At 36.0% G+C, this 12,537-nt stretch overlaps 1 protein-coding gene across 2 annotated transcripts in view; it reads left to right on the top strand.

The window, feature by feature from the left end:
* The window catches only part of Plppr5 (phospholipid phosphatase related 5), a 115,709-nt gene that overhangs the window by 45,231 nt on the left and 57,941 nt on the right, over positions 1-12,537 (top strand). For both annotated transcript variants that reach the window (XM_040751973.1, XM_040751972.1), the window contains 2 exons: positions 2,388-2,520; positions 5,886-6,136. In XM_040751973.1, the coding sequence (XP_040607907.1) occupies positions 2,388-2,520; positions 5,886-6,136 (384 nt within the window). The remainder of the gene's footprint in view (positions 1-2,387; positions 2,521-5,885; positions 6,137-12,537) is intronic.

Below are 12,537 nucleotides of genomic sequence, written 5' to 3'. Positions count from 1 at the left end.
CTTCTTGTAACTTATAGGCACATCATCTTTTAAGGTTAGGCAATTTTTTCTATGATTTTTGTTAAAAATATTTTCTGTGCACTTGAGTTGACATTCTTCCCTTCTATTTCTATTATTCTTAGGTTTGGTCTTTTCATAGTATCCTAAATTTCCTGGATTTTAGGGGCAGGAATTTTTTAGAATTTACATTTTGCTGACCTGTGTATCTATTTCTTCTATTGTGTCTTCATCATCTGAGAGTTTCTCTTCAACCTCTTGTGTTCTGCTGGTGATTCTTGCATCTATACTTCCTGTTCACTTACCTAGATTCCCCATGTATATTTTTCAGTTTGTGTTTTCTTTTTTGCTACTTCCATTTTCAGGTCTTGAATAGTTTTATTTTTATTCCTTCTAATGTTTGTTTTTTCTTGGATTTCTTTAATAGATATATTCATTTCCTTCAACTGTTTGTGCTTTCCTGGCTTTCTTTGAGAGATTTATCCTTTTTTTCCAATTCTTTGTGTTTCCATGGATTTCTTTAAAGGATTCATTCATTTCCTCTTACGAACCTTTATCATTGTCATACAGTTGGTTTTAAGGCTGTTTTCTTGTCCTTTAGCTGTGTTAGAATATTTAGGGCTTGCTGTAGTAGAATGGTGACATATTGCCCTAGCAGTTATTGATTGTGTACTTACACTGGCATCAGGGCACATGGGTTTGGGGTGATTTTAGATCTAAGTACTGATTTCTGAGTTTTTCATTGTTGGATGGGTGTGCCCTCTCCTTGGTTTTTGTTTCCTCTTTGATCTTCTGGTCTTGGCAGCCTATATTTCTGATAGCCATTATAACAGGGAATTTTTGTCCCAGTTAGGGGCTGGACTTCTGGCAGCTAGGCTTGCCATTGGCCTAACAGAGGGTGTCTACCAAAGTTGGGGGCATGGGACACAGTGTTGAGGAAGAAAGCAGAGACCTGGGATAGTGTGGAGAGGCACTTAGACAGTGGGGTTATGGATGCTGTATGGTCTCTGGACTAGCTGGGAGTATCTGTCCAAGTTCTCCTATTTGTTCTTCTGGCTTGTGTGGTCTGTTTTTGTGGCTAGCATGACCTGTACCTGTTCTTCAAACTGACATGACATGCACTTGTTCTCTCATTAGAGAGTCTTAATTAATGTTAAAGAGATAGATTAAACTCAAAACTAACATGAACAAATTAACGGGCAAATGATTGGCTTCAGTTTCTTTTTTACTTAATTTTAATGTAAAATGGATTTCAATTTATTAATATTGGGTGGAGACCCATGTCATGGTGTGCATACGGATATCAGAGTATAACTTTGGGGAGTCACTCCTTCTTTCTTTCCATAGGTTCTGGGGATCCAACTTGTGTAGATGAGCTTGTGTTATACTTTACCTGCTGAGTCATCCTGTTGAAACTTCTTCATTAATTTTCTGTCTTATGCTTTGTCCATGGTATTAATGGAATCTGAGTTCTCAGGTTAAGTAAAAAATTCTGCTTGACTTCTTTAAGTCTGAAGGAGAACTAAATATTTAACTCCCCAAGTTTCCATGTCCTTTTCTGCAAAAGGAATTCTTGAGGAATGAAAATCATGAGGAAATGTTTGAAAACTACTGTAACTGTACAATGATTAGTAGAACATAGCCAGGCCAGTAAGAAGAAGTAAGCTAGGCCAAAACATAGTCTTCATTGCTAAATCCTGAGCAAGCACTCAATTTCTTCACTTATAAAGAGGTATGGTAATTTATACTTAATATGTCTGACGAAGATTAAAATAACACATTCTCAGTAAGATATAAATAGCAGATTAATTACTAAGATTTCTTCATAATGTCTCAGAATAGAATCATCACAAAGCCAAACATGCATGGGTTGTTGTTTTCCTTATAAAAATATGATATTTATGTTTTCAAATCAATATATTTATACATGACCTTTCTAAAAATATTTATAGAAAATATATTTTATCATCTTTTATCATGGTAATTCTTCATTAATTCAAACAGTGCAAATTAATGGGGTTCACTGTGTCATTTTATTCATAAATATGATATATATGTATTATTAAGACAAAATCTGTTTTGAAGTTTAGAGAAGAGTCAGATTTAAGCAAGGTAAGTAAGTTTTTCAAAAGTGAAAATTATGCACTAGAATAACAGAATTTCTTTGGGACCATATATATCATTACAGTCTGCTTTTATTTTTAAAATCTGCCTTTTTAATATTTCCTAAAGTTGAGAGGAATATGATTTATGTCTGCTAACAAAATAAAAATTAAATGGTCTACTTAGCAATTTTGCTTCAATTTTACATTGAGATAGTTACAATCTTTTAAATAAAAACAACTTTCATACTAGTGATACTCTAACACTCTTTAATCTTCTTTTGCAAGATAATAGTTGGAGAAACTGCCGTGTTTTGCCTACAATTAGCCACAAGGGATTTTGAAAACCAGGAAAAAACTATTTTAACTGGAGACTGTTGCTATATAAACCCACTGGTACGCCGAACTGTCCGATTTCTTGGTATGTATTCGTTGATTTACTTTTATTCTTGTCAATAAAGATGATCATATATGAGACAACAACAGCCAGGATGAAATTTCCACATTAAGAAGGAAAGACTATGACCCCTGAATAGTATTTTTAAAGAAACCAAATGTATGCAATTAAAACAAATGACTTAGTGGGTTTATAAAGCTTCCAAATGAATGCATGGGAGAAATAGTAACCCTAAGTAGACCAATTAAGAACAATAAATTGGCAAAATAGGAATATCATATTTAATAAGCTGTACCCCTTGCACTAGCGCTGAGCTGGTTTTCATGGAAACCGAGTTATAGCAATAGTTTTGTTAGAGAATGAGAGACACCAATATGTTAGCTTTCACCCTGAAAAGGTCACCTCTTAACAAAATTACTAATCATCCTTGTAGTTCAATAGAAATTTAGACATACAAACTTCACTGGACAGCCAAGATCAATGTCGATTATCATTTCCTGGTTTGATAAATTAAAATGTGTGTTCAAAAGTATTTAAGATGTATTCTGATGAACATTGAGAGCTTCATCAAGAAGCCTGTAACTTTTCAGGGTATATCTCATGTTATGGGGCATAAGAGGAAAACTTTGGAGACAGCAAACAGCATACTGTCCTATAGCTACTAAACTAGAGACTAGGCATAAAAGAAACAGGAGCTTAGGCATCTCTGAAGACTCAGGATCTTTTTTGGAATACTGAACTTTTCATTATCATCAAGTTAAGTATATTGAAAGCTCCCAAGTATCTTTTGAAGGAATATTATATAAAATACATGAATATTATATAATATTAAAAATATTATATGAGATTATATAAAACATTTAGATATCATTTTCAAGATACATACATCTTAAATTTTATTTTTTGTTTGTATAAGTCATGTGCTTTTGACCCATTTGCCTTTGAATGTGAGTCATTTAAAAACAAAATAAGTAAGTAGCCATGACATCTGCAAGACTAAAAGTACTTGAAATCAGTACTTTCCTAAATACTATTGAGCAAAGTTGGTTGTATTGTTAAGGAAAAACATTCTCTGAATTTGCATCATGTTTATAAACAGCCTGTGTCAGAACGTAAAGTGTGCATATTACACACCACGTTTCTTCCTTGCTATATAAATTTTCTTTTGTTTCATTCCTTTATGGTGACCTGAAGTTTCAAATCTGAAACTGTTACAAGAAAACAAAAGCTTGTAACTGAAGCAACACTGAATAAAAAGATTTCAATTCGCATAGGGACTTCGTGCTTTCTGTCAAAAGAGTAGCTATGCCTATGGGATCCCACTTTGAAAATTATCTGTGCCATCAACAGCAATACCAGCTGTGGACCTGACCCATAGACATTTTAGTTCTAAGTCCTATTCTGGAACTTTTCAAGTATCAAGAGACATTTCTATATTCTTTCCAAATATTTCTATTTTAAACAGAGGGACCTATTACACTAGACAAAAAGAGAAGCTTAGTTACGAAATGAGTACATTTTAGCCTACATTTCAAAGGAGTATGTATATAGATGCCAGTGGTTAGCTTAGAGGTTTTCGAAAGACAGATTCTGTGTGCATCTTACTGGCCTCGGTTTGCTCCCAGTTCTCTGCCTCTCCTGATTTTCTGCTTTTCCTACCTAGCCTTTCCTTGGTATGACTCATGGCACACTGCTAGGAGTCAAGAAAGAAATTCTTGCTGTTTTCCTTTGGAACTTAAAATAGAAAAATCAATGTTTTATCACCTTGACATTTGGATACTCAGCATTTTATTATGTATAGATTTTTGGTGCATAAAGAAATCTTATGTAATATTTTTAAAATTAAAAGAACATCCATGCATCCAATACTAGAAAATTATTTGATCCCTTGCAATTGCATGATGACTTCCTAATACAACAGTCAATCATGATGTAAGGCTTAGGAAAAAACATTCAGAAATATGCAGCTAAGAAGAAAAACATCTAATTTTAAAAATAAAATTAGCATGCTCTTTTAATAGGTCAATTCTTTGGGGGAAATATTAATTTTCTGTAAGTTTAAAAGTTCTTGGAGGGGCAGAATTGGCTCAGCAGTTAAAATTTCTTCCTGCATCTACAGTGACCTTGGATTTTATTCCCAATGCCCACATCCAGTGGCTCCCAGCCACCTGTAACTCCAGTTCCAGGGGATTTTGAATTGCTCTCTTCTGACCTCCGTGGGAACCTGAGCAGATGTAGGGCACAGATATATACTCAGATGCACACACATACTTATAAAGTAAATAAGTAAAGGTTGAGAATAACAAAAATAAAATAAAGATCCCAGTGGATTTTATTAACTTAGTTAGAAAACAGTGAATATCCTCACATCGGAACCACACCTTTCAAGGTTATATTTTATACATATCATTGTTATCAATGAAAAAAATTGTTTTACTGAGGCAGAAAATAAGTTTTGTTCATAAGAAAATCTCCACAAGATTTTAAAAATTAAAAGGCCATCTATGTATGTAACACTGAAAATGTATTAGGTCTTTTGCATTTTTCATGTAAGAAATGTCCAGTGATTCTGATTAGAGAGAGCTTTTCAAATTCAAGTAAATTATTAAGCTTATTACAATGGACGAAAAATTGTATACTTAGGTTTGTACTTTCATGTAGCCACAGTAAAGACAGTCTAGAATTAGAATATTGATTGCCTTCTTGTTTCCTAACTTGTTCCAAAACAGATAACTAGAAAGCAAATCTCTAAAAGATAACATGGGACCACGTGGTAGCTGTTCTGTGCCTTTGAAAAATGTGTTTCTGAAGGCAATGTAGAGATTGGATCCAAGAGTACTCTGCTAAAGATTTCTCCATGATATTTAAATGTAAACTGATGACACTGGATTTTATTGCTAACTGGCACTTCCAGCAGAGGTGTTATCCATCTGAGTAGGCTTAGGATGCATAATCAAAGAGATACAACTGCTTTGCTTTAGCTTTAGTGTCATAAAAAAGTCAAAAATAGGAAAAAATAGAGATTGCTAACATTACTAAAACACGGTCAACTGCTTACTCTTTGGGGTCTGTCTTTTTATTTCAAAACCTGCATCACCCAAACACAGTTTCAGCATATATTTGCTTTCTTGATCTTATATCTCACAAGCTTGCCATGCATGAAAATGTAGCCAGTGGTAGACAGCTCAATATGTTAAATAATTTAACACTCATAACTACTTCAGAAAGCCAAGGCAGAAACTGAGGAGAGGTAAAATGGAAAGAACTGAGTACATGCACTTATGGAATGCAGTACAGTTTCTAAAATGTTTCCATATTGGATTGTTATGGAATAATGTTTTCTAAAGAAGAAAAAAGCTAACATTGTTTATTTGTTTTTTGTTCCCCAGGAATTTATACATTTGGACTCTTTGCTACAGATATCTTTGTAAATGCTGGTCAAGTGGTTACAGGTAACCTGGCTCCACACTTTCTGGCCTTGTGTAAACCCAACTACACAGCACTTGGGTGTCAACAGTACACACAGTTCATCAGTGGAGAGGAAGCGTGCACAGGCAACCCAGATCTCATCATGCGAGCAAGGAAAACCTTCCCATCCAAAGAGGCTGCCCTCAGTGTCTATGCTGCCATGTATCTGACAGTAAGTAATGAATAGCAATGCATAGTTCTAGGTATGTCTTTTCCCTTTTCCAAGTGTGAAATACTTTTCTGCACCATAATGAGAGTTGTATACAGAAAACTAATATTTACTTTTGACCATTCAAATTATTTCTAATAATTGCTGGTTGTACTGTGAATTATGTTAACTCAGCTGGCTCTCTTGAGGTCATAGATGGTAGCTTATTACATAAAGATATGTTATGATTGGAATATCTGTTTGCAAATATATTTGCCTTTATATTAAGTAAGACTTAACGGATACAAATTTGTTCTGTTGCACTACCCACTAAGTTCTAATAACATAATTTAGAGAACTGTCTGGGCTCCTGGCTGCCTACTCAAGCCCTCAAGTTGCCTGATTCTGAGAGAGAAATAACTCTTATTTTAGAAAGCTCCATTGTTATTGGTAATTACATCATCACAATGTCTCAATCAGTATCTTTATATATCCTCACAGAACTAACCAAAATACCTTTAGAAATGATGTTTTCCTTTTATTCTCGAGTATTTGCCCTCATTTTGTTAATGTCCAGGCTCTGTGTATAGGCATCCTAAGACCTAGAGGTGAAGATGAGCAGTCATAGTTGAATGTGTTACAGACAGCAGGGGTGGAGAAAAGGGTAGTTGTGGCAGGCAGCTCTTGACACCAACTACATGTCCCTCAGTCAGCTTTCTCAGGTTCCCCAGGAGGTGTCCAGCTGTGGGACTGAACTTCAACCTTGCTTTCTGTGGGCTTGTCCATAAACTGTGGTGAGAAGTACAGAGGATATAGAGGTCTTTCTTTGGGGGATCTTCTTCTCAGTAGCTCCAAGATCTACTCCTTTCTGATTTCAACTTGTCAAGAAAAGGTTTGTAAGAAAGAAAGAGAGAAAGAAATGAAGGAAGGACAGATGTAAGGAGGGAAGAAAGAAAGAAAGAAAAGAAAGGAAGGAAGGAAAGAAGGAAGGGAGGAAGGAAGAATCTGTCCCACCCTGAAACCAAATTCAATTATTTCTAATTACTTGGAAAAAAGTCAGAATTATTTTTATGCTCCATACACTCTTTGGTAATGGGAATGTTGCTAATGCAATCATGTCAGGCTACCACTAAAAGTAGCGAATGTCAAGCATTACACAGTGCTATGTCTCTCTAAGACAGGAAATAGATTCCTAAGTAGAAGAAAACTTTATGAGGAATAATGTACCAGTGTTCATAACATATACAGTGAAAAATAAATCTAGAGGTCACAAAGTGCAGAGTTTAAGAATTTTAAATTGCTTTTGTTGTTGTTCTTTTTTCTTTAAGATAGGGTTGTTTCTTGCTGTCCCAATGGATCTAGAATTCACTATGCAGCTAGGTTAGCTGCAAAGCTTTGGCAATCAGCTCACCTTAGCTTACCAAGTGTCTCGGCAGTGACTTCCTGAAGCTTATAAACCATGATGATATTATCCCTTACTACCTTGTCTTTAAAAACTTCCCATCAAGAAGTTTTGAACAGCATTCTGGGAGTGAAGCTTAGCCTATCATTTCCTCTGCCAATTCCTGCTGACTGTTCAAAATGTTTGTTACGATTCCCTTCTTGCCTTCTAACTCTGTCCCCCAAAATTTGTATGGTCCTTGAATTCTTCAGTTTCCTTAGTCTATCAGCTTTGCATTTCCCTATGCATTGTAAGGCGCCTCTCGAATTGAATGAAATGCACAAACACACATATTCTTTCCTATTCACCACATTGCTTGACTACAGGCTTCTCCTCTGCTAGAATATGCAGCATTCAGCTGTGCAGTGAAGATTTTAAATGAGTGAATCAGAAGGCATAAGGTAGTTTTTCATCTATGCCTTCATCTAAACCTAATGTTCACTTTTTGAATCTGTGTAGGGACTCTAAATATATCTGTACATGAATATGTGATCAAACAAATGATGGAAGGAAAATTGTATAGTGCTTTCTGAAGTGAGATACTGTACTAGCTTTTAGCACTAATAGATGTTGGATTTTGCTGTGTATCCAGCCTTTGTCCATGGTGATGAATATGTAATTAGAATAAAATATTTAGCCTTTTTAGTATGCTAAGTAGTCCTTCAAAGACATTGCTAGGGGACATTGCAATAGTCTCTTATGTTCTAGAAGAATCTTCACATTTTGTCTTACCTCTATGCTGCTGATCACCTGCAAGAATTTCTTTTGGAAACTCATGCTTTGTACACTGCACTGTTTTAGGCATAATAAAGACAAATACTGTATTAATAATGATTAATTATTGTGACTTTAGCAAACATTTATTGAGCACTTCCTGTGGTTCAGGTTTTACTTATTATTTGACTAATTTTTTATGTTGACAAATGTCAACATCTACTCATGATTATTTATATTTAATAATTCATTATATGTAATCGTTTTCTGAAATTGTCACACGTTGTAGCAGTTTGTACTCATTTTGCCCATTTATAGTTGGAGATAGTGAGAAAGTGATGTCCTTTGTTCAGATCTAGTGAATCACAGATTTTCTTGGTGATAATGATCTTCACGATGTCTCAGATAGAGAAACATTAAAGTTTACTAGCTCTTATGTGTTCTTGGATAGCCAACCCCAGTTGTTCCTACATTATTTCACCATCCAGTACAGTTTAAAGCTAAGGGTGCAGATAGTAATGAGATTAAAAAGCAGCCCAGTGCTAAGGAATCTTCTATTACTGACTGCTGTTCAGATAAAGAGTTAAGATCTCTGCTTGTAATTACATTGATGGGTACCTCTGCCTTTTCAACAATAGATTCTGTTCTCTCCCAACTGCTTTCTTCTCTTTCCTCACCACCCCTTTTTGTGTGAGAGAGAACGTGGGTGGCTGCTATGGCAACCCTGAGTATAACTTCTGCTGCAAATACAGAATTTCCAGTCAGGTTTTACCATTATATTAGAACTTATATACAAATATATTTTACCCCAGATTCGCTAGTTACACCTTGGGAAATACTTCATAATGGAAAGCCTGGGTGTTTCAAACTAATTCAGTCTCCTGGAATCTTTGCCAGAATTTTGATAAGTGGGTATATAGAAAACAATGCCTCAGAAACAATATTCATTATGGAAATGATTTCATGCTGGTGTGTAGAAATATGTTTATTTAATGTTAAGTCACAAACATGTGAACTCATAAGAATGAAGGGTTGCCAGTATGCAGTATTTGAAAGCGAACTGAGAAATATTTGTTTGATGATACTCTTTGTGGCTTAGCATAAACCCAAGGAATTTGAACTCTCCTTAAGGATCTGACTTTAATTAAGGCTTGGGGATAATTTGATTGTAGGTTTTTCTGTTGCTTTACTGAGAAGTTTAAGAGGAAAAAAAACCCTAATCCTATTTTTACAAATGCTATTAGTTTCCCTAGTTGAGGGAATAATCTCAAAGTTATTTAACCCTCAACTCTCAAATTTCTAAATCGGTGTTAAATCATATTTAAATTTAGCCTTAAAGAATCATCTTTCAAATTAAAAGCAAGGAAAAAAAACATTCAAAGTTGAGAATGAAAAATCATGTTTGAAATTCCAGTAAACCCCATGCATTTTTGAAACAGGAAAGCATGCCCTTATATCTTTTGGTCACTTTCTTCTAATAGCAAATAATAATAATAAACGTGTTGGGAAGATGATTCAGTGGTTAAGAGCATTGACTGCTCTTGCAGAGGTTCCAGGTTCGCTTCCCAGCACCCACAAGGTGACTCACAACCATCTGTGGCTCCAGCACCTGGGAGTCTTGATGCTCTCTTCTGGCTCTGCTTGCACACAAATCACAGACATTCATGCAGACAATATACCTGAACACATAAAATAAATTTTTAGGGACTTAAACATAAAGTAATTATAGGTCAGAGTCAGCACATATCTGGGCATTGGTTTCCACTGGGTAGTGTCCCATGTTGATCCATTCTAAAGCTACAAGTGAGTTGTAGCTTCCCTCAGGGGTCTGGATCATCTCACCAGTCAACTGGGGTTTGCCTCAGTTGGTACAGCTAGAGTAACTGGATTTCTCTCATTCTGAAGAGGTCTTTCTGTCAGTCAACTCGACAGACCGTGTCTCTGAACAGCTTTCCAAAAGGTTGAAGCTCCAAGCTTTGACATGTCCAAAGACTTATGCTCCTGATTTCCTAGCCATTCAATCATGGTGCTCTATCTATCTAGGCAAATCACAGAAGAGCGTAGGTGGATATAATGCCATAGGAGGAATTCGTGGTCATTACTGAATTTACTAATGTTTTTCCTGAAGAGTGGGAGGAGGAATACTGCTTTTCCTCTGTCTTCAGTGTTAGTGGTCAGTCATTGACACTCTCCTTGCTTATGTCCTGCATGTCATATTTGTAGTGATCTCACATGGTTCCATGTATACTAACTAAAGATTACATGCTACTGAGACAAGGATTAGAAGAACACACCCTATTTGTTTCATAAGTAAGATTTGAAGTCATGTTTAAAGGGGAAAATAAGGTATATTAAAAACACACTCTGGTCTTCCATTCTGTCTTCTTATGTTCAGAGAAGACAGCTGCCATCACTATGCTGTCCTATAAAATTCCACACACAAGAGTAACTTAATCTTAAAATGTATAAGGTCCCTGGGCTTCAGATTTCACAGGAGTAAATTTGATCAAATGTCTGCTCAGACATATATAAAGAAATATTTCTTGGCACACAGTCAATTCATCAGCTATTTCGTGACTTTAATGACTGGTGCCACCACTGCCATTATTAGTCGACTGACACTTTCCTTGACAGCATTCAGCTAAGTATTATTGTGTGGTGAGAGAAGAGACAAAGGCCATCTGTGAAATGCCTTCTGTGTTCCGATGTATTTGCTGTCATGGGTCCTTTTAATCACACTGTCTCCCTTTTCCCACTCTCTTTCTCGAACCCGGTGTTTCAAAATTTTTCTATCTAAATGCACACAATCTCTCATACTCTCTTGGGCACAGGCATTCAGCAGTTATTCCTTGCAATAAAAAATAATGATACTACTGTTTTGAAACTGCACACATAAAATTATAGAAATGGGTGAGTGGGATATGATAAGCCCTTAAGCAAATGATAAAACACACAGAAGTATTGCCTTTTTTCTGCATATTTTTGTTTTACCTGGCTTCTAGAAATAAGACCTGTATTTGTATGTTCTGTGACTGATGTGTGGATTTTTTAATTGTATCTGGCTCTTCAGTCATATCCCAGAAGTCTCTGACTTGTCAATGCTATATCAGAAACTCTGAGAAGTCTGAGCTCTCACGTGCTGCCAAGCTGAATTCTTTCTGGCTGAAAGCAAAGAGCATTGATATTTTACTATATGTGGGCTTATTATCAGTGAATGAAGTATTCCCGACACTTTTTTCCAAATATTACAAAGTATGTCATAGGCATTCATATGTTGAGTTTCCCTAGTCATTAACAAATTGGTGTGGGAACTCTGGCAAACTGCCCATTGTCATTAGGAAAGGAGGTCTTACCAGCCTACGACAATGTAACATAGTGAGGGTTGTATTGTGACTTTTGTGGGCACTAGGCACTATGCCTCCCTAGGATACTTCCACCCTATAAATGTCAAAATTTTTATTTTATGACAGCATTATTATGAAAAGGACATTGTTTGGTTTTTTTTTTCTTTTTTGAGACAGTTCTATTGTGTATCCTTGGCTAACCCGGTTCTCTCTTTGTTGACCAACCTGGAATAAAACTCACAGAGATCTGCCTGCCTCTGCCTCCCAAGTGCTGGGATTAAATGCCTGAGCCACCACTGCCTGGATGAAAAGGACATTATTTAATTATTAAAAGTTTTATTGAACTAAAAATCTTCGAGTTATTCTCTCTCTCTCTCTCTCTCTCTCTCTCTCTCTCTCTCTCTCTCTCTCTCTCTCTCTCATTTTAAGAGAATGTAAGAATTTTCCTGGCTCTTTAGAAGACTCTTAGGCAATAGGTGTGCTTAAGATACTTAGAGGATAAGTCTGTCTTGAGGATGGTATGTAATAAAGTGATTGTTGTATTGCCAGTCTATCTAGCAGGAATAGTGAGTGCCACACATTGTCCACTGCTGGCAGGCGGCAGGGTAGATGCCTTGAAGTGGTACTTGGATCTTGAGGTTGGATGTGCTTTGTAAAGTTGAAAAGAAACATGGGTAAAGAGCAGGGGAATCAAAGGCAAGGAACAAGAAACAAAGAACCAAGAAACAAAGAAAACAGGACCCCATGGGACTTGGGTATATGTGTAGCATTATGAGATTTAAGAATTAAAGAGAGTAATATACCAGAAGAGACTTGTAATGAAACTCCATAGCTCTAGTTCATGAGCAATAGGTAGCCAGAAAAACAACTTGGATGACAAGCAGTACTTCACATTACCTTTGACCGAATTTCACACATGCACACTG

Source organism: Mesocricetus auratus, unplaced genomic scaffold (genome assembly GCF_017639785.1).
Source record: "Mesocricetus auratus isolate SY011 unplaced genomic scaffold, BCM_Maur_2.0 Super-Scaffold_100009, whole genome shotgun sequence".
NCBI classification, from domain to species: Eukaryota; Metazoa; Chordata; class Mammalia; order Rodentia; family Cricetidae; genus Mesocricetus; species Mesocricetus auratus.
Note: the sequence above shows the minus strand (reverse complement) of the source record. Positions and strands in the feature narration are given on the sequence as shown.